We start from the raw sequence: 22719 nt of genomic DNA, 5'->3' as shown, positions 1-22719 counted from the left end.
CTCCTCTCCACCTTTTCTGCTCCCTCTTAGACTATAATTGTGAGGTGGCATTGTAAATAAATGTCAATAAATAATTGCAATAAAAAAAAATAAAAATAAATAAATAAATATATAGAGAGAGAGAGAGAGAGAGAGAGAGAGAGAGAGAGAGAGAGAGAGAGAGAGAGATTTTTCCTTTAATCTTTATAAATTATGAAAAATAAGCTAGTGGCACAACTACAATCTTAGCAAACTTTTTTTTTTGGTCACAACCCAAATGCTTTTCAACTCAACACACAAGTGGCAGTTTGTCACAAGTGACATATTGTGGTAAATTGAGTAACGTCTTGTTTACAAATAGCTCTTTCTTTTTAACAACCACATAAATCTTTAGTCAACTGCCTATTTCTGAAAAAGTGTCTGTGAACAAGATGCGCTGTATAATTGACATAGGTAACAAAAACTGCCGGACAGTTTCTCTGCCGACGAATTGACAACCAGTTTAAACGACTTTGCAGAGTAAAAGAACCACTTTGACGCAGCGCTGAAGCATTATCATTTCATAGCTAAAAGGTAAGCAGAGCTGCAGTTTTAGCACAGATGAGCATTGCCAACATTAGCTTCTGGTAATTATGGTTTAATAATGTTCCGCTAAGTTGTCAGTAGGGTATTTATGTTTAGTGATGTCATGCACTCAAGCGCATAATTAATACTGATACCTGCTATCGGTGCTCGCCCATCCCTGATTTTGTATTGAAAAGACATCATGGACCAATAGTTTAAACTTGTTTGTGTGTACCATGATCTAAACGTGAGTTGTTGCTGTTTTGCGGACCAAATAGGACAACACATTCCAACTTTTGTAGCGCCATTCCCGTGCTCGATTCGATTGCATCATCCCCTAATGTGGTATCGTGCCCATCAAGAATGTCTTCTGAAGTAATGAATATATATCACAGGTAGGACCCCAATTAGTTGGCGGGCAAGAGAGGAAGGCGGCACGCCATAGCACATAAACAAACTTATCTTGACAGAGTCGCTTGGCCAAAAGCGGGAGATGGTGGTTTGCGAAGGGGGCAGAAAGAAAACGGATTACCTTCCCGACAAACGTCAAAGCCAATCACGGCACGGGACCCTTTGCTGTTGCTGCGCCACATATCCCTCCTGCCACCGCTGCGATTCATCTGCCGGTGTTAGTATGCACGCAGGTCGTGCGCCAGGCTACAAATGTATTCATTTATTCTGAGTCCCTCCGAGAAATCACAGTGTCTTGTTGTCCTTTTTTCCCCCCAGCTGTCCAGATGGAATTTGCGTGAATAACATCAGTTTAGTGAGGCAGAAAATAAGTACAGGCTAGCACAGCGGAGAGGACTAGATTACGCCCTCTCCCACCTCCACACCAAAAAAGAAAGAAAGACAAGTGTCACCTTCATATACTTCTTTGTATCTCAGACTTCACCCTTATTTTTAGTCATTCATAGCTTGAGGGGAAATCAACTTAAATATTTTACTGTACCATTTTTAGACTCAAGAAAATCATGAATCATCATCGTGAATTTGTTGGATCAAATTATGTTTCATTAGTTTGCATTTATAGTGCAATACATGAGTTAATGTACTCCCAATGTAGGTTTAATGTCAAAGTAATCAGATAAATCATTTTCATCGAAAATAAGAGCCATCCAGATAAAACATTTCAAAAAAGTTTTGACAATTTAACAAACACGTTTTTGGTAATATTATTACAAAAGTTAAAATCTCCTAATTAAAAAGCAATTCGAACATTTTAAAACAAAATAATAGCAGAGAAAGGAGTCCTTATAGAGTGACAAATATTTGACTTCAATGTAAAAATAAGAAATAAATTAAATAAGAAATAATCCTACCTCTCTGAGAACTGTACTACCAAATCCTCTGTACAAGCCTCTGACACCCTGTTTGATTAGACAGAGAACATAAAAACATGACAAACATGATGGTGGTTGGACAATGGCATTCTGAATGAACCAACAATAAAATTTTACAGGTTGATCTAAACTAGGGGTGCACCGATCAATCGCCTGGGATCGATATCGGCCCAGATTTCCTTAATTTTGGTGTATTTGTGATTGGCCAATCCCTTACAATAAAACCAATCTTGTTCACTTATCTCATCTCCCTCTGCAGAAGTCTAAAAAAGTCAGCCACTTTATTTTGATTTGAGAGAACTGCTTCACGTGCAGTTAAAACAAACTGTATTGTTTGACAGGTATTTTTCAATGTTTAAAAAAAACAAGAGTCGAACATCAAAAGTGTATGCTGCTATGAAAAAAATCAGGATCTGCAAAAATTGGGATCTGCAGGTCAGATTTTTTGAAGATCGGGGATCAGTGATTGACCAGAAAATTGTGATCGGTACACTCCTACTTTGAACAGGATTTTTGGATTTAAAAAAACAACACACAATAACCAAAAAATTAGCTATATCATTTAGTTCATTATTTTAAATAATAGAACATTTCCCAAAAATAATATTTTCAATGCATGCTCAGGGCTAATTATCTGCCTAAATATCTGTTTACAAATACTGCTAGAGGGAAGTAAAAAGGCAATGAGCAAGAAGTGTTGTTTCTGTCAGTCAAAAAACTTTGACTGCATAAATGTTGAAAATCATTTTTAAAAATGTTATGGAACAATTAACTTTTTCTTTTTTTTTTTAGGTATGCGGGTCAGTTTTTAAAATATTGTTGTAATGGAGCAGAAACAGACAAAAAGACACAAATAAAATTTCTCCACAGTTGTACCTCTTCCCTGAGTGCAACCACAAGCATGCGGTATGTGCTGGATGAAGGTGACGCTTGTGTCCTTTGCTTCACCACTTCTGTGGGCACCCGGATCAGACATGCCACCTACAAGATGGAAGAACAAATTATTGTCAAACTCCTGTTTACTCAAAAATTATCTCAATTTATAAGCTTTGTAGAATGAAAGAAACACAAAGAATGATACATGAACAGATTTATGCTTCTTGTTGATCTCAAACTGTATTTAAAGGCTCTTTAAATTGTACGCATTTACATTTAAATGAACTACATTTAACTTGGAGGACATGGCAATTGTTTGTGGATGTTTCCCCCAGTTTGCTCCAGTCAAAGGAGCAGTTACAAGCAAACTGGTGATTTCTCTGCCATATTTTAGCCAATTAACACGGCAGAACAAGCAGCAGACATGGCACCTGAGCAACAGGTGAAAAGGTCACCAGGCGTACTGTGTCTGTATCGAAATAACATGCTCTACCATCAAGCACGCAGCTAAATTGGGACGACCACACTTCACGGCCCATGGTTCAACGCCTCCATCATATGCCAGAAGCAAAGATAGGCAAGAATATTCCAGCTTCATACTGTAAGTCACATCAGCCCAAAGGCTGGCAAAGCTGCCCACCTGGCGACTAGATTTCCCACTTATCTCGCATCTAAGAGAGACCCATTGATGGGCAGCCTCCCTGCTGTGGCTCCAGTCCGTCGAACAGATGCCAGACTGACAATGTCACTTTTGTCACTCCCACCGCTACACAGAGGAAAGAGTGTGCAAGAAGATGCAATAACAATGAATTGTCACCCTTTTCACTTCATCTCCTCACTTAGCTTCAAGCCCTAACAAAAGTTTGAGGAGATGGTCCCTTGAGGATATTGCTCTTAAACCCTATGTGGGGGTAAAGGCTATAACAACAGCTGTTAGAAGACACCGTCAGCCAGACAAAAAGGTGACTTGAGAACAAGTCAGTGATTATAAGGGAAGAACTGACGTGATGAGCGTGCGACCGTAAACAACACTTAACAGCTGTTGCGTGACAACTGTCTCAAATCCAAATGTAATTCATTCATTGTTTGGTTAATGTGTCTTTGCATACAATCAGGTGAGCTTGACCATACTGGCAGTCAGGTCAGGTGTTGTCTAATTTCACCACGGAGCAACAGCACCACCAAGTGGATAAATATCCACACGCCAGCCGTTCTGATGTCAACTGCATTCATCTTAAAGCTCTCATTTACACTCCTCACTTTGGTCAACTAACCATTCATAATACATTGCATGCCGTGTTTTCCCGAAACCAATTCTCCCTAGAATCAAAGTAAGGAGGCTTAATAGGAATAAAGTGTCCATGACAAGCAATTGCTGATCAAATTGGACGGGGTTGCCTGCGGTTGAGATGCCTTTTCTTCTCCTGTTACTGCAGAGGTGAAGTCAAAAATTGCCAAGAATTAGATCAAATACATTTGGGACACATTTTATTTGGGGGTTGTTTGGGGGCACCTAGGGGAGTCTAGGGTAGATTACGCAATTTACTAAAGACTATCTTAGATCACTGAAAACTAATGCAAATGGAGGAAACACTGTTACAGTGACAAACCAGGCAAGAATAAGGCTGACAGTTCACTTATTAGAGATGAGGAAGAAGGTCACAGTTTTGTGGATACTAAAACACTGATTCCCACTAGTGTGCCAGGGCAATGTGGCAAATTGTCCAATTTCACTTTGTTGGTCCCAAAATTATTATTCATTAACTACAAATAATATGTCATTGTTCAGTGACAGGTTGAATGGTCATTCTCTTGGAAGAAAGTACATATTGACTTTTTTTTCCAGATTGTCCTGATCCGTTCGACATGATCGAAAATTGAGGCTGTTCATATGATTTTCAGATGATCATACAGGCTGAAAAAGATTCGATTTTTACGTTTTCATAGTCAAAAATATAATATTTGTGTTCCTTACTTGAATACAACCACTGCTGATTCACAGCCATATAAAAAGATATCATCTTGGGATAATTTTATTTTAAAATCTAAATACATAATGAGATAATTGGGACCATTAGACATGGTCTCCTTTTTCTTCTTCACTGCATTTCATTGCAGAGGTATTGATCGGTATTGGCAATCAGATGAATTGGACTCGGACTTACAGCCCTACATTTTTTGTTTTACTTTTTCTTTGGTGGTGTAATGTGATATATTTCTAATGTAAAATATGTGTCCATAAGTTAATAAAAGTTGTGAAACAAACAACGACCTTAAAATACCAAATTGTTACGCTATATCAATAAGTAGCTCAACCTGCATGTGATTGTATACCTTTCGCTTACAGTCTGCTGAGGTTTTGCACAAATTTAATTTCCAATGCAGGGCACAAAGAAGGTAAAGTGACAGTCAATCTGGGGCAAACAACTGTATGACATGGGAAACTGAAATAATGTAGACTTGGAACATTATCAATATCAACATTATCGACCATTTTGACACAGAGAAACCGGGGAAAAGGTAACCATGTCTTAAAGCAAATTACTGTACAGTATATATAGTGACTTAAGGTAAAAAAATAAATAAATAAATAAAGCAGAATATAGACTTTAAAGGGCAACATATGTTCATTTATGGGGAAAATTGACTGCTTTCTGAAAAAAAACACTCCATTTGGACATTAATTCTCTTGACCTTTCTGAGCCTCATACATTAAATCCATAAGGTATACAGTCACAAAAAAAATGGACAAATAAGATGGGAGGATGAGCAGAAACAAAACAGGCCATGAAGAAAAAGCCAAGGTATAAGGACACACAACGTCTCCCAACTTTGAAACAACAACCAATAAATCACAGAGCGCAGTGCTGCTCCGAGGCAGGCATGGACTATTTCTCAGTGCCAACTTCAAGTAGCTGCCAGTTTTACCACCGACGACTCCGGACTATATTTTCCTGTACACCCTTCCCACAGATGTGAGGTAAAAGAAAGGGTTATGGTGGGGTGTGTGGAGGGGCGTAAGAATGCCAGAGAAGGCCGCCGCCTGCCTTTGACAAATGAGCTTTCACACCAAACGTCGAGCGAATGGGAATGAAGATAAATCTGATCTAATGGCTGGATAACAGCCTGCTAGAGCCTGACAGCCACCATCATCTTACACATTCTTTATGGGAGTGTCCCACCGTCCCCGTCGCACAAACACCCACACAATGCAGGTTGGTGAAGGGGGGGATTTCTGTCACTGTTTACTGTTTTAATCCCTGAAAGATTCTTTCAATGACTTCTTCTGAGAGAGCCTACACAAATACAGTACACGTACACGCTTTGGTTTACATGTTAGACCAACAAACAGGTTACTATGGAAATAGTTATTACAGTTATTAGACAGAATTAATGAATGGTATCAAAGTGTAACAATAACCAGTCAAATGGTTGAACTTGCTGAAGTAAGAAATTAAAACTGTTACTGATCTTATATTAAAATAACTCACAACCCGTGTGCCATCTGCCATGAGAGACCATCAAGGGTGCCGCTGAAAATTATCAGTTTTGTTAAATGAATATTTGTCGGGCAAATATTATTTATTAATAACATACACTATATGTCTTAGTTTATCTGTGTATGCCAGACAGAGTGAAAGACAAAACAATTAAATGTTACAATAAACCTATATATCCACCTGGTGCTACAAGCTGGGTTTAAAAAAAAATGTTAATAGTTGATATTGAATTAAAAAAAAAATTGAGCCTGATATCGATTCATATTACCATTAATCGATTATTTTTAATCTATTTTTCCCATAAATTTATAAGAAAATAGAATTTTAAAGGCCAAGTGTTTTTTGTATTTGTTTTTCTGCTTTCTTGACATTTACTGTTCACATGAATTTAAAAGTATTTTCTTACTTTTATGAAAGACCTGACTAATTGTACTTAAAGACAATTCAGAATCTTTTTACTTTATATTTACAATTATTATTAAGTTATTATAACACTAAATCATTTAACCAGTTACTTCCACTACTGCAAAATTTTATTTGGAATTTGTTGTTTGTGGAGTTTTCATCATGTCCGTGATATTTAAGAAAACTTGATGTTCTATAATTAATCAATATCGGATTGAAGTGAAGTGAATCGTATCAAGGGAAACAATGAAATTGAATCAAACTGAATGCTTGTGAATCAAAATTGAATCGTTTGAGGAAATTAGAATCCATACCCAGCCCTAGTATTTATACTAGGGATGGGCAAGTACTGATACCAGGTATCGGTATCAGGCTGGTCTTATTTCAAGGTATTGGTACTTGTGACGGCGGACGAGCTTGAGTTTTACAATTAGGAACTAGAAATTAGGAGAATAGAATTGCTATTAATTTCATGCAATTTTCAGGAAAAGCATTTTGGGATATACAGTAGTCATTGTTGAGTCATTGTTGAGACCATCATTATTTCATTTTTGATTGATGGTGTGCCGTGAGATTTGTTTTTGGAAAAATGGTAGTCTTGGCTCAATAAAGGTTGGGAAAAACTGAATCATCAAGGATCATCTTGAGAATATACACACCCAGCAAAGGCGGACTGTTTTTTTTTTAAATAATTGCTTCTTTATAAAAATCTATTTAACAGAAATCAAATAGCGACTCTGTATTATTATTATTAAAGGAAAGATTTTGCATTTGTGACTTTTTAAATGCACTAATGTCAGAGTTCATCTGTCTACTACTGTACATCCTATATTGGGTGGTCATATAGCTTGACAAAATCTGTTTTGTTTGTAATGAAATCAACGTGCATCATATAATTGGCAGGAGCAACATGTTTCAACCTCAGGAAGAAATATAGAATATTTACTAACTATGTCATTATAATGACATTTTTTAAATATAATTTACTTACCGTAAAAAAAAGAGAAGTGGTACACAAAACTTTCATAAGCATTTTACATTTGGATTTTCTTCAACCACTAACACTTTAATGACTGCTTTCATCACATCCACACCAGCTCAAGCTCATCGAGCCATCACACTTATAACAGACGTTCAGTGCAATAACTTTAAAAAACAGGCCAATAATGAAGACTCTAGAGACAATATGTGGCTGTGATTACATCATAGGGCCAACATTTAGTTAGACCTTGGATTCAACTAAGCGGTAAGGTAGTCTTTTCACTGCCAAGCCCGAAGATTACTCTCTTTGAAGAGAACGCGTGCAAAAGCCAGACTCTAGTGGGATACAGAAACTGCTCTGCTCCACATTGAGGAGTTAAATCTTTGATGTGCTCAAATCCAGAACAGCGGGAAATGGGTTAACGCTAGGAACAAACTCGGCCTCACCCTTCACACTTATCTGGCTTTAGCCACGAACAAAAAAGTTGAAACCAAGTGCAATTTTTTTTTTAAGTGATCCTCCACTCCTGCAATGATGACTCTATTATAATGACACTTCTGCCTGAATTTGCACTAATGTGAGAGTCAACAGTGTGAGAGTCTCACCACAGGGAAGCAGACCCACAGAGAATAGCCGCATTTCATAAACATGCAAAACTTGGGTAAATCACATCAATCTAAAACCCATGAATACAGAAAACCCCGTACTGTGGTATAGCAGGGGGGCATCCCCTTTTCTGTACCACCTATCCCTCTACATCTACGCTTCATGCCAATATGAATACCAGTGGCCCACTGAGTATGACTGGGAGAGGATGGGCGGAGGAAATTACACTGCTCCACGGTTTCAGTCACCGGAGAGTCTGGGAGTCTCTGAACTGGCACAGTAAAATGAGTCAATGAGATCTTTTTTACCCAGCAGGGGACGTAAATACATGGCCCAGATAGAGCCTGTTCAACGCACCCAGTTGGACCCTATGGCCTATAGCCACACAAATACAAAGTAAAGGACAAATACATCAGTGGGGGAGACAAAAGGCGGCAGAGTCACACTTACCATTTCACCCAAGGAGGCCGCGAGCATGTGTGTGACTGTAGCCATTGACCGTTCTTTTAGCACACCAGCAGAAGCAAGGAGGGACTTTGCAGAGTCATAGGTGACAAAAAAGGCAGCCGCTGAAGGCAAGAAAAGCAATGCAGACCTTTGAGACAAATGGTCAAAATCAATAACGTTATTCAGTTTGTCCCACTAGTACAGGGGTGGGCAAGTTCGGTCCTCGAGAGCCACTATCCAGCGTGTTTTCCATGTTTCTCTCCACTAACACACCTGTTTCACGATCAGGACCGTTATCAGGCTTCTGTAAAACTTGCTGATGAGGGAGACATGGAAAACAGGCTGGATAGTGACTCTCGGGGACCAAACTTGGCCACCTCTGCACTAGTACTACCTGTGAATGAGATAGGATTGTGTTTGTGTGATTTGCAATTGCAGAAAAAACTGAACTGCTTGTCGCATCAGGCTACGTTACCTGTACAGTATTAAGTAATATTGTTCAGTTTAACTCCTGAAAATCATCATCTATTACAGGTTGAGTGGACACCGGCATATTGACAACCGCAGATTGTGTGATTTTTGTTTTAAAAAAAATTTTCAGCATTCCTTTAAAATATTTGTTTTAATATTTGTTGATTTTATTTTATTTTTTGCCCACCCACAAAAACGGACAACACATATTGATTGTTTATCAGTGTTTTATGAAAACATTTTTAGTTAAAAAAATGAATACATAAAATGAAAATTTTATATTCACGTGCTGGCCACTGTAATGTATATTTTTTTCCTCAACAAGTCCTCCAACAATAAACGATCATATTGGTCGTTTTACCATGCACCCTAATACAACTAAGTGTTACATATTGTAGTTTAGCGACCTCTATCTGCCATGTTAAATAGCGAAAAATTTGTTAAACAAAGACACGAACCAGGGTCGTCTAGTACGAAGACGAACGTTTATCTTACTGAGATAACGGCGCTGTTATTACTTTACTGGTTTTTAGCGTTAACATGACTGTCAATTCATCGTCACCGGGACTAATGGTTGAGGTTAGGAAGAGGCTAAGGTTGTAGTATGTTTGAAGTTACAAAACATGTAGTCAACACTGAAACAATTACTGCCTAGTTAGCTCAGTCAGATAGACGTTTGCCTTCCGACAAGACGACCCTTAATTTGGTACATTTCAAAACAACCTATATGGTTGTATTGTGTTGGAGGACTGTCCCCTTTTCTTATGTGGCTGATGCATTCAGTGGGTTAATTTCTTATTTTTTCACCCTTTGTGGATGATGACATGATGTTAAAAATATGTCTTCATTGTCTTTGAAAGGCAGTTTAAAAACACAAGGCACACACATAAAATTGACATTTGGATACTAACAATATATATAATATCACACATTGAAAATGAAATGACATATTTGATTACTACAATAACAATTTGCAGGCTGCAAAGTTGACTGCAGATCCTGAGTTATTAAATGAATAGGAAAACAATTCATCGCATGGTCAAGTTTTAGTAAATGCCCAGAAGCAAGAGTGATCTCTCACTTGTCAACAGAACAAAACAGTACTTGCTGTAATCATCATGACTGTCTTACCACTAGGAAACGAGCCGATTGCAGCAGAAGGGACCCCTGCATAGATGCTCCTGAAGCCCCCGGCCCTGAAGAAGCCTTGCTGGCTCTGCAGTCTGGTCTTAATGGTGTCCAGCGGGAAAAGGGTAAGATCCACGCACATGCCTGCACACCCTCCAGCCTGTGTAACATAAGCACTGTTAAGGCTACGTTTACGTGATGTTGCCGGCGGCCACAGCAGCCTCATTTTCCCAAACTGCACTGTGGGATTTTGCCCATATTTTCACTATATTCGAGTCTTGCTAAGTTTCTGCATGGTCTATCACAGTGTTCGTAACAGGCAGTGGCAGGAATAGGCTGCCTGAACAGTCACATTCTAATGTGGTCCCTCATATTTCTTTTGTTTCGTCAAGGTCTTTCTACAGCTGAAACATGGATGTGGAATGAAACATTGAGTCAGTATCAGCACTGGGCACCACAATACTGCCGCTCAAAAATGGTTGATAATGTTAAATTTTATGTCAACAACTAATCCACTAAGTTCTAAATTTTAATACACCCTACTGACAAGGTCTCTCATCCGCACTGTGACTGCTGTGGTAAATTTATGGACAGTTTCGAAATAACCTCGCCAGGCATCCAAGGCAATCACAGCCTGTCACATTTGCCCATCCCCCCACGTTGTCTCACGGCCATTCAGTTTTGTCAAAGGTAGCCTGAAACAGGGCAGCTGTGGCCGCCTGAAACATGGTATGAATGAATGAAGCTTAAGATATAACACTGCAACAGACACACTAACAAAAGTCACACAGGAATTCAGCAATCATGTTTTCTGGATTGGGTCACGCAGCGCTCTGCTTATAGCGGATTAATGATTGATTGAATAATTAATTAATTGACTGGTAAATGGCACTTTGTTTATATAGCGCTAAAATGAACTGCTGTGTCTTATTTACCTTTCTAATATTTTAGCAGGATATGCTTGTCACTTGTCACTTTTCCAAAAAGAGTCGCTAGTCTACTTTTTCATGAAACTTAGCATAATAGCGTGAGAGCATACACCCACGTTGCACTTGCAGTGCAGGGCTTCAGGGCGGGAATTGTCTTTTTGGCATGAAAATGGATCGCGCCCTCAAAAGACAAAAAAAACTGGATTCTCAGCATACTGTACTCTATTTAAATGGTGTCCCTCTTCCTTCAAGTAAAAAATATTTGAGAGAAAACAGAAAACGTACTAAGATGATGACGATGATAATCCTTTTAATAATAATAATAATAAAAACAATAATAATAAATTAGTAGTAGTAGTAGTACCTTTAAGACATGTTTTATTGATAGGTAAGTATTATTTGACAATCATAACAATATCACAAATAGTAAACAACAAAATAATACAATTAAATTAAAAGCCTGTACCTGTACATATGTCAAATTGTGTGCAATCGCAGTAGCTGCATAACGTCAAACCAAATTTAATATAATTGTTATCCAGTTTATGGTTTAATTTTACCATGAAAAATCCTAAATCCATGTTACACGTCTCTCTTAGTTTTTTTATTTTACATTGTAGTGATTTTTTTTTTATCCCAAATTATTATTGGTCGTTCTTATCGTGTATCCTGTAATTAACAATACATAAAATGTAAGAGTTTATCATTTATGGTAAATTTGATCCTACAATTGTGGTATTGTTAATCCCGAAAATGTTCTTAAAATTATTATTTATGCAGTTGACGCCAGTACTAAGAGCGTCCAAAGATACCTGGACTTTAAACCACTCTAAAACAATAATTTACGTGTTGTTTGAGTCAAATTCTTCCAGTCAGTCTGCAGTAAGACTCGGTTAAATGACGATAGGCGGGTAAAGTAATTACAGTTTAAATGAATACTGTCAAAATTAAAAGTCCAGTGCAATTCATACCACAAGGGATGCGATGAACTCTCGTCTCTCCATTATCCGCTTTCAATGCTTCCTTTCGTCCGCCTCACAAACAAGAAGTTTATTAACATAAATAATATCATGTTTGACAGAGCACCGGGGAACTAAACACGCCCGTGAAGGGCGCCGCCATGTTGAGGAAAAGTCTTCCGTGTTAGATGATGACGTAGTAATCACATGACAACAAAAAACAAGAACTCCAGGAAGTGAGTCTCCTCGGATACAATCACTATGGTGGAAGAACATATTTCAAATCGTTACTTTACCCCCCCCCCCCCCAAAAAAAAAAATAAATAAAATAAATTAAAAATAAATTAAAACATATATATATATATATATATATATATATATATATATATATTTTTTTTTTTTTTAATATATATATATATATATATATATATATATATATTTTTATATATATATATATATATATATATATATATATATATATATATATATAGATAGATAGATATATAGATAGATAGATAGATAGATAGATAGATAGATGGATAGATAGATAGATAGATAGATAGATAGATAGATAGATAGATAGATAGATAGATAGATAGATAGATAGATAGCTAGATAGATATAGGCGGCACGGTGGCTGACTGGTTAGCACGTGAATATGAGATCGAGTCCGGGCTTTGGCCTTCCTGGGTGGAGTTTGCATGTTCTCCCCATCCTTGCGTGAGTTTTCTCCGGTACTCTGGTTTCCTCCCACATTCCAAAGACATGCATGGCAGGTTAATTGAGCACTCTAAATTTTCCATAGGTGTGAATGTGAGTGAATGGTTGTTTGTCTCTGTGTGCCTTGCGGTCATGTGCACTAAAATGTTGTACATAATATTACCAGTCATAAAAGAAGTTGCCAAGTTATTGTCTTACAAGGTAGTAGTGTAATAGAAAGATTGTTCAAACCTTGTGAGGTGGACCAAGTTGATATTCAAGGTTTCTGGATAGAGTCTAGCAGCCTGACGCGTGAAGGGGCTTAGATGCTAGTGGCTTTATCTCTTCTAGACCTCATTATCATCGGGTTGACAAATTGGCCGAAAATTATGAATTATCATTCTTTTCTCTATTGAAATGACTTAAAAACTTTTTAATTTCAATGTCCAGGCTACAGCTGGAAATGTTAATATTTATGTTTATACTTTAGATTTCTGAGAATAAATATAATAGAGTCCTATGATAAATAATGTTATAAAGTGCTTCTTTGACCTAGTTTAGCTCAAGTCACTTACCAGTCCACAGATTCCTGTTTCTTATTTATTCGTGATGCTGTTGCATAAATGTGTATAAGTAAATGTGTTCTTTTCCAATGACATGCCGACTCTGTTATTTATGGGCTACTGTCAGCCTGGCAGTGTCTCCTATTAGGCAAGAGCAGGCAAGGGGCCGCCACCTCCTTATTCAGCCCGGACCCAATGATGTCTGGGCTGAGTGCACCCAGTTTGAAGCTCCATGCCCTTCATCCATCTTGTTCAAGTAGGTCTCGGAGGGAATCCCTTCGAATGTGAGCCTCAGCTGGATTTGGACTTGGATGCTGCCTCATTCTCCTGACGTATAATAAGCCTGAGGAAGGCGAGACAGCATCACTTACAATCTCCTCCTCACAATTTTGTTGTCTTTATGATGGTGTGTGGACTAGTTTCTTTATCATCAAGATTATGTTACTGGGCATTGATTTTTAGAATATTTTATGTTTTAAAAATTCAGTACAGAGGGCACCCAAAGGGGTAGCCATGCCACTGAATAGGACAGTTGTGAAAGGGCTGCTTTTTCACAGCCGCACACAAAAACAACAATTGTCAATGTCCTCCGCTAAAGAATGTCATGACTGAAACATTGCAAATAGTTCAAAACGGGTTAACACGACACAAAATGAACACTAAATGATAAAAAAAAGTGTGGGAAAGTACATTATGTAGTTAGCAGAGCTTTCATTAAATCAAAATACAGCTATTCAGTGGCGTAAAATGAAAAAAAAAAAAGAAAAAGAAAGAAAAAAAAGTTTTTATTAAAGGTGCATTGTGCCGTTTAATAAGGTAATGTGAAAGCTTTTTCTACATCATGCATGCTCCACCAATGCCCAGATGAGTACAAAGAGCCCTGACTGTTTAAGTCTGACTGCACCAATCAGCTTTTATCTTCCGTTTATAGTACTGTGTGCGGACCCCGCACATTCCACAGTTTCTCTTGGAAGGGGAGTGGTGAAGTGGTGGAGGGTGGAATCATGCGCATCCCCGCGGAGTAGCGGACATGTGTCGTTGTGCTAGCATTACCCTGTTAGCAACACTGCACGCATGACCTGCTAACTTTCCACAGCTGGGATGATGCAGTTACGCTTTGGGCCAGAGGTGGCAGTCGCGAGTAAAAAAGTGACAAACTGCACAAATATCCTTTAAGAATCACATGAACAAAATCAGACTAGTTCAGGGTGTACCCCACCTACTGTCCGGAGCCAGCTGGGATAGGCTCCAGCACCTCCCGTGACCCTTGTGAGGACAAGCGGTTAAGAAGATGGATGGATGGATGTTTACATACAGTGCTGCATGAATAATGCCAATAATGTTAAAAAAAGAAGAAGAGTGAGAGGGAGAGATTGAAATTATGTGGCATGCATTTTTGCAACAAATTTTCATAAAGTAAGTTTGGTGACCTACGCCTGACCTCTCAACATTAATAAAGTACATATAGATAAACATCTACACACAAAAGACCTTTATTTTCCATTATTTGAAAACACTCACACAAAAGAGAATTGTTCAACCATCTTTCATCCATCCATCTTCCACCACTTATCTGAGGTCGGATCGCGGGAGCAGCAGGTTTTAGGAGGGAAGCCCAGACTTCCCTCTCCCCAGCCACTTCAACCAGTTCCACCAGCAGGATCCCAAGGCGTTCCCAGGCCAGCCTTGGCCAGCATGTCCTGGGTCATCCCCGGAGCCTACCGCCGGTGGGACATGCCTGAAACACCTCTCCAGGGAGGCATCCAGGAGGCATCCGAACCAAATACTCGAGCCATCTCAGCTGGCTCCCCTCAACGCAGAGTTTGACCGGGTCCCTCGCAGAGTCCTGTGGGGGGTGCTTCAGGAGTACGGGGTACAGAGTACGGGGTACAGAGCTCCCAGTACGACCGGTGTCAGAATTTGGTCTGCATTGCCGGCAGCAAATAAGTAAATCCATTTAAGATTAAAATTGAAAAAAAAGAAAAAGATTACAAATTGAATTGTTGATCAACTTTTAAAAAATCGCTTCAAGTGTTATCTTAAATTGGTTCAACAATTCTCTTTTACAGTTTTTACGAGAAGGTAATTTTTTGTTATTTCACAGTATTTTCTGCCGCCCCAGCTGCCGGAAAATTACCGTTTTGTTTTTTTTTACGAGAAAGTAATTTTCTGTTATTTCACAGTATTTTTTTGGCGCCCCAGCTGCCGGAAATTTACCGGGGTTTTTGTTAATACATTTTTTTTACAGTGTATTATGGGCAAAACAAAGTGCATTATGGGTAAAAGTACTGTACAGTAATTTGCTATGTAATTGCCGGTCAAATACTGTAAATTTTACAGCAATTATGTTTTGGCATGTGAGTTACAGGTAAATACTGTAAAGATTGTCAGATTTGGGCAGGTACTCTCTAGAGGAGAAGAAGCTAATAGCGGACCCTGTATTGTCACCGCAGCAAGAACAAGAATTCAGCAAATTGGTGAGTAATATTTTAGCATTGCATCTGCATCTCTTCACATCGCATTCCTGCGATACAGCCAACATTCATTTATGCACAATGAGGACGACACAGTGGCTGACTGGTTAGCACGTCCGCCTCCCAGTGCCAAGGGTGTAAGATCGAGTCCGGGCGTTGGCCTACCGGAGTGGACTTTGCATGTTCTCCCCGTATCTGTGTGGGTTTTCTCTGGGTGCTCCGGTCTCCTCCCACATTGCAAATACATGCACGGCCGGTTAATATAGCACTCTGAATTGTCCCTGGGTGTGATTGTGAGTCCGGATGGTTGTCCGCCTCTGTGTGCCCTGTGATTGGCTAGCAACCAATTCAGGGTATACCCCGCCTACTGCCGAAAGCCAGCTGGGTAGGCTCCAGCAATCCTCTTGAGGAATAAGCAGTTAAGAAAATGAATGGATGGATTTTACAACGACATACTGTATTATTCATCTACAGGAATGTACTGTCAACTTTACTTGCCAGGCTTGTAAATTAGAATACAAGAAACTGTTGTAAACTAGATTACATGAATTGCTATAAAAGTAAATACAGTATGTAACAAATTTTACAAGAATTAGCTGGCAGCTTTTTTGCCCGTTATTTCTTGTAAATTTTACAGTCAATTTGTTACAGTGTGTTTTACCCAAAGACCAATTAATATTAAGTCTTTTAGAAGTATTTTTTCCTTTTGTGACCCGTTTCACGTCATGCAAGTTAAGAATTCTTATTTGCAGGTATTTTGAAGCTCTTTTGTGAAAGAAATGGCTCACATTGGGCAATGCTTGTTGTGAATAGAAAACTCAAAACCGGTGTGTGATTATGTTGGTGTAGGCCAGCTTTAACCAATACGCCCAATCTTGTTACATTGATTAGACTCTAGGCTGACTCATGAATCACATTAGCTCTCAGAGAATTCATTCCACTTACACATTACACATTTTTCCCACCCCACACGTGTCCAATAAAATCATGACAACAAATAACTTGGTATTGCTTTAAGCAGTCTGTTGGTTTAGCCTATTTGTAACAAAGTTGAAGATCAGATCACAATTTATGACCAATGTAGATTTATGACCGATCAGTTCACATACTTTTATTTGCAGCTGTATCTCCAAAATTAAATAAAAAGATTGCCTGCACAAGAGAAGGTGTGGTCCGTTACCGCTGTGTAAGGTTAATGAGAAGCACCCGGTGTCTGTGCAGATTTGCAGAAAGCACCATTGATCTTGACCCAGTCAAAGAACGATCTCAGAGATAAAAAGGAGTGAACGAGAGGGGAACTGATTCACTGTCAGCCACAAGTCAGCAAAGGGCAATTCTAGCCCTCAGGCCGTCTTTGAAAAACTGAAGGGCAAAGCATGGTGGATTAAGCCACAACGTGGGGAGGGAGAAAGCCTAGCAGCCAAACCGCAAGTGTTATTGTGGTAACACCAAGCGCACGGGTTGACAGCTTGCCCTTTATTTTTTATTGGCAAGCATGGCAGTGTCTGTGAGGATAAACTATTGAGTCAAAAGTTCATATGGCTTGCATGGCAAAGTGTTTGATTCTCTAGTCTTTACACCCATGGGTGTGGAACTGAAGAAATACTTGTGAATTCAGTGATTAAAAGGTCAAAAAAAAAAGTCAACCCCTAAAAAATCTTTACAATAAGATGTTGTATTTGCCCCCACTAGTGCGCATATGGCATTGGGATTAATGTTGTTTGTGGAATATGAGTTAAAAAAAGCAGCAAAATCCACCTGTTTTTATCCAACCCAGTGCTCGGCCATTTTGCCACTTGCTATTGACTGGAAACGACATTACAGTGCCTAAGGGTGCGGGTAACGACCAGAGCTGGGCTCTTCCGTTAATCGTCAATTCCCCGTCAATGATGACGCTCACCGCACAATGATATAAAGTCTCGTAAAAATACACGGACTGAGCAACAAATGAAGCAGGTTAAGTGCAAACGGTTCCTCTCATTACGTGAATTTTTGCAAGGCTCTGTGTCATGAAGCATTCATGGAAAATACAGAAGCACTCGGCGAAAGGGTAGGCATCGTTATCGACGGGAATTGACGATAAACGTAAGTGCCTAACTGTGTCAACAACCAATCATGGATCACCTGTTTTTTGGGTTTGGTCAAGTAACATTTACAAGTTGAGCTGTGATTGGTTGTAACCTGAGCCCTGAGCAACTGTGATGTAATTTTCGGTCGACAACAAGTGGCAAAATGGCCGCCTTCTGAGATTGATCAAAACGTCCGGACTTTGCTGCTTAACTCATATTCCACGATTGCAATATTAAGCAGAATACCATATTTAGAGTACTGGGTACTACATAGAAGAACATATGATCGTCAAGAAATGTATTGTGGCAAAATGGCCGCAAAATGGCCGCCGCCTGATATAGCTAAAAACATGTAGATTTGCTGCTTAATTTTTATTCCACAAACACAATATTAATCAGAATACTGTGTTAAAATTAGTGGGCCTGCATAGAACTTGTAATTGTTAAGAACATTTTGGGGTTAATATCCACTTTAAGAGCCACAGTATTTTTGCCCTTACAATGTACTGTAGTTCTAAATGAAATCTGGCTCTGCCCTTGAGTATGTGCCATTTCAAACATTGCAGATTGCTTATAAATATACATATTAAAATTAGGTAGCTGAGTTGCCTTTTTAGACAACCATGTGGATCAATGATAAAAAAAAAATAATAATTTTTTTACATATACCGGCAAGCACCATCTGTAATGGCAGTTATGTGTGGTTTCTCATCTTGATTCTGACACAGTGATATTATTCATGAGACAGTGTGGCCGAGCAGTGTGGCAGACTTGGGTCGAACGAAACTGCTGCTCATTAGGCAGTCTACATTTGCATCATTAGGCCGCCACAACAGCAGGAGCAGGCACAGATGCAACTAAGCGCCTTTCAAATAAATCTTTGTTTTTGCTCTCAGGATGATGGGCTACAAGGGTCTGTGACAGGGAGGGAGACCAGAAGGGAGTGGCGAGAAGATTCTCAAAAAGAAGAGAGGAAGGTGACAACTTGAAAGGAGAAAGGGAAAAGAGGCAAGGAGGTAAAGGAGAAGAGGAAGGTTAGAAAGAAAGATTAGAATAAAAGAACATTCATTATAAATTCACTGAATCGACAAGCTGTCAGGCTGCCATGCTGTCTATGGAGCACACAAACACAATTGGAAAAATTATTGTGCCTCCATCATGCCACCCAAAACTTGCATTGTTCACCTGTGGTTGCATTTAACATCATTGTGCTCCATAGTATATGAACAATCCATAAAAACCTAAAATCATGTCATAATCCTTTCATCCCATTCTCCCTCTCGCTTCCCCCACCAGTTCAACACTTTTGGGCCATCAGTGAAATATGAGCTGCCTGTAGCATATTGATCCTACGCTCCGAAGATGGATTGATCACAGACAAGACAAAGCAATCGTGATGCATCCTTGTTCTGCTGGAGAAGCTGTTCCAATGGTTTCAATGCTTGTTATTGATTTCTGAGATGGATTCGGCCATGATGCAAACAGTGGGATTTTGTGCTCTGTGCTATTGCGTTTTCACATCCACCAGGTGAGCTGAGGGAATGCCTGTCAGCCGCACCTTTGTCTTCCCATCCATTCATTCTCTGTACTGCTTATCATCATTAGACTCATCTGGAGCCTATCCCAGGTGAAATGGTCGTCAGCCAATTGCAAGCATGGGTAGCTTTTAACTGACTGGGAAGTGTGTAATAAAACCCATGTCTATGTTGCATTGTGTCCCGCCCCAAAGAGAATAGTCATTCTGCTTTTGTTTCCTTGAAATTTATTTAAAATAAATTGTCACACGGACATACAATCAGGAATGCAAGGTGGTCTCCAATTGTACACGTCACGTGCATGGCCAACTATATCATCTTGTTAGTGCTAATAAAATGTGTAATTTACACATATGTGAAGGCACCATTAATGTTGAAAGGTACATACAGGTTTTGGAGAAACATGCTGCTATCCAAGCAACGTCTTTTTCATGAACGCGCTTGGCCAAACCACATTCTGAACGTGTTACAAAGGCGTGGCTTTGTAGTAAAAGGGTGTGAGTACTATACTGGCATGCCTGCAGTCCAGACCTGTCCCCCATGTTAAATGGAAAACGGAGACCCCGGACTATTGAACAGCCGAAGGTGTACATCAAGCAAGAATGGGAAAGAATTCCACCTACAAAGCTTCAACAATTAGTGTCCTCGTGCAGTTCCCGAATGTTTATTGACTGTTGTTAAAAGAAACGGTAATGTAACACAGTGGTAAACATGACCCTGTCACAGCTTTTTGGGAACGTGCTGCAATCATAAAATTCTAAGTGATTATGTGTTTAAAAACAATAAAGTTTATCAGTTTGAACATTAAATAGCTTCTCTTTGTAGTGTATTCAATTAAATATAGGTTGAACATGATTTGCAAATCGTTGAATTCTGTTTTTATAACTGATCATAACACAAATGTGGCAAAACTATAATGGAATATTGAAATGTTCTGATGAAGGAGCATCATAGTCAAAGTTTCGCAGGCAAGTCTTTCTTTTTAGGGCAACACTCCAAAACCTCAGTCTGTGGTGAGTAATTAAAAAATAATAATTTTACGAGGTCAGTGAACAAGTAGTTTCATCTTTGCTGGCAGCCACTTTTAAGCCATTCAATAACACTGGGACCCTGTCTCTGTCAAATTGAGAACTCTTAAGTGGCTTTTCTGACAAAAACAGATTCACAGCGGGGATCGATTTAAGCCATGAACATTTAATAGAAAAGGAGGAGCAGGGTAGAATTCCCATGTATGCGTGTTTTTTAGCATGCGTGTCCATATATGAACTAACCCCTTGGAGGCATCTCCCCCAACCAACATTTCTCTCTGGTTCAATGAAGACCGAGGAGCTCCATCACAGTAAAATATGCACAAACATGCTCGGCAATCTTGTCCTATCTGGTCTGAACGTGTCGTCTAATAGAATTATGGATCTGTTCTTGTATGGTCTGTGGCACAGTGACATTTGATTTCATGAGCTGATACAGTGGCCCCAATCCAACGTCTGTGTGACACATTGTGACACTTTCAGTCACAAGAGAACTCTTGACAAATTGTCAACATGTAAGTGAGAAATGTTTTAACACTGCTGGGAATAACTTACCGATGAGACAAACCACAGCAGGACAAAAGAGCGCTCTTCCCTCCATGTTCCCCTTTGGTGTCAGAAAACTTTGAGTGTGAGCCAAACTGTGATAGTGAATAGCTCTACACCTTACAATAGACAATGAATATGATTCTGAAACATAAATGTTACATCAGATTGTCCTCTGCTTGCGACTGATGACCTTTCAAATAGCAAAGAGTGAGCACTGAGGGAGAAGCTAACCTTTCAAATTTAAATAACATCTGGATAACTAAGCCTGTTTTGCTGCAGTGTCACAGTGTCACCCAGTGGTTGAATGGTGCATCACACTAGTACGTTACAGACTTGCAGTGGCTCCCAAACTTTTAATTGGCTTTGCGTATCCTCGGAACTATTTTTTCATGGCATGGCTACGCCCTCACTCATACTTGCTGATGATTCTCCAAAAGAAGAATGTAACACCTGATTATAAAATTAACATTATTTTGTTTCCTCCATTTGAATTTGGGCAGTCTTCTTGTCAAGTAAAATTAAATATCAAATAAATGTTTCCTTGAAAATATTAAAATAACATAAAAGGGAAAAAAATCAATATAAAGAATAAACCTGTCTTTGTTGTATGTCACTCTTAAAACAAATACCACAAGGAGCGCTTTGAATAAGTCCCCTTTAAACAGGCATGTTTGTGATTTTGATGTGGCTGTGCCACATATGATTGATCTGGGAAATAAATTATCACATGTTTGCATCTACCTCCTGCAATGTGCTTGCATACTCCTACCCTAATTGGGACACACTCCTATAGAAGACTGCAGTTATGCTACTTAAATGATTGTGTTGAAGATAATTCAGTGTAATAATGACCAGCCAGTTTACTTGAGCTGAATGCGAATGAGACAGCTTTCTAAAGTCAGAATGTACAATTCCATTTGCCTTGCATGCATAATTGATATGTTTCACATTTATCAGCTGTCATGTCACACGTATAGTCCAATTCTTTTTCAGCATATGGGACTGTTTCCATCAAGCACCTGGTCAGAAGAAAGCCTTATGGGGCTAGCATATTTGATTGTGTGATAATAACCAATTAATGTGCTAATTTCACAATTCATCTCTCCAATAATTGCTGCCATCAATATCAAGTGAATTGAGAGTGTGTCACCCTCATTTGCAGAAGCATAGCTCAGGATTTTCTTAATGCCTTGCATAGTTATGATTAATACAGGATGAACAGAAAACAAGAAAACAAAAAGGACAATGCAACAGCATGAAGGGGAGTAAATATAGTATCTAGACATTGGACTGCACTTTGTTTGACAATAAAGTGTTTTAATTTTAAATACAGCTATTTGATTTTCATTGTAACAATGGAAAACAAGAACGTGCATGTTAAGATGTCATTATTAAAAACTAAAACGATGTGTATTGTTTAACATAATCTTTGTTTCGAAACAGTCTTCACATCATTGGTTGAATAGGACCAGCTTTCTATATCACAGAAGGGGGAGTGGACCCCAGTTCAAGACCATCAACCCCAGACACACAGCTGCAGTATCCTTTAGCAAGATACAGATACTCCAAAGTACTCTTGCAGTAACCCTGCTCCAGTGGGTGCCACTGACAGT

The 22719-nt window shown here is 39.0% G+C and overlaps 1 protein-coding gene across 2 annotated transcripts in view; it reads right to left on the bottom strand.

Moving 5' to 3' along the window:
• Positions 1-12358, bottom strand: part of slc25a26 (solute carrier family 25 member 26) — a 51631-nt gene extending 39273 nt beyond the window's left edge. Inside the window, exons 1-5 of one of the 2 annotated variants that reach the window (XM_077574385.1) lie at positions 12202-12358; positions 10305-10461; positions 8706-8824; positions 2763-2867; positions 1866-1913 (exon numbers count right to left, since the gene is read on the bottom strand). In XM_077574385.1, the coding sequence (XP_077430511.1) occupies positions 1866-1913; positions 2763-2867; positions 8706-8824; positions 10305-10461; positions 12202-12234 (462 nt within the window). In that variant the 5' untranslated portion in view covers positions 12235-12358. Of the gene's footprint in view, positions 1-1865; positions 1914-2762; positions 2868-8705; positions 8851-10304; positions 10462-12201 lie in introns of those variants that run through there. The other variant, XM_077574386.1, reaches the window with a different exon arrangement.
• Between the last annotated feature and the right edge of the window lie 10361 nt (positions 12359-22719).

The sequence above is a fragment of the Vanacampus margaritifer genome, chromosome 8, assembly GCF_051991255.1.
Source record: "Vanacampus margaritifer isolate UIUO_Vmar chromosome 8, RoL_Vmar_1.0, whole genome shotgun sequence".
NCBI lineage: Eukaryota > Metazoa > Chordata > Actinopteri > Syngnathiformes > Syngnathidae > Vanacampus > Vanacampus margaritifer.
This window is presented reverse-complemented; position numbering and strand designations above follow the sequence as displayed.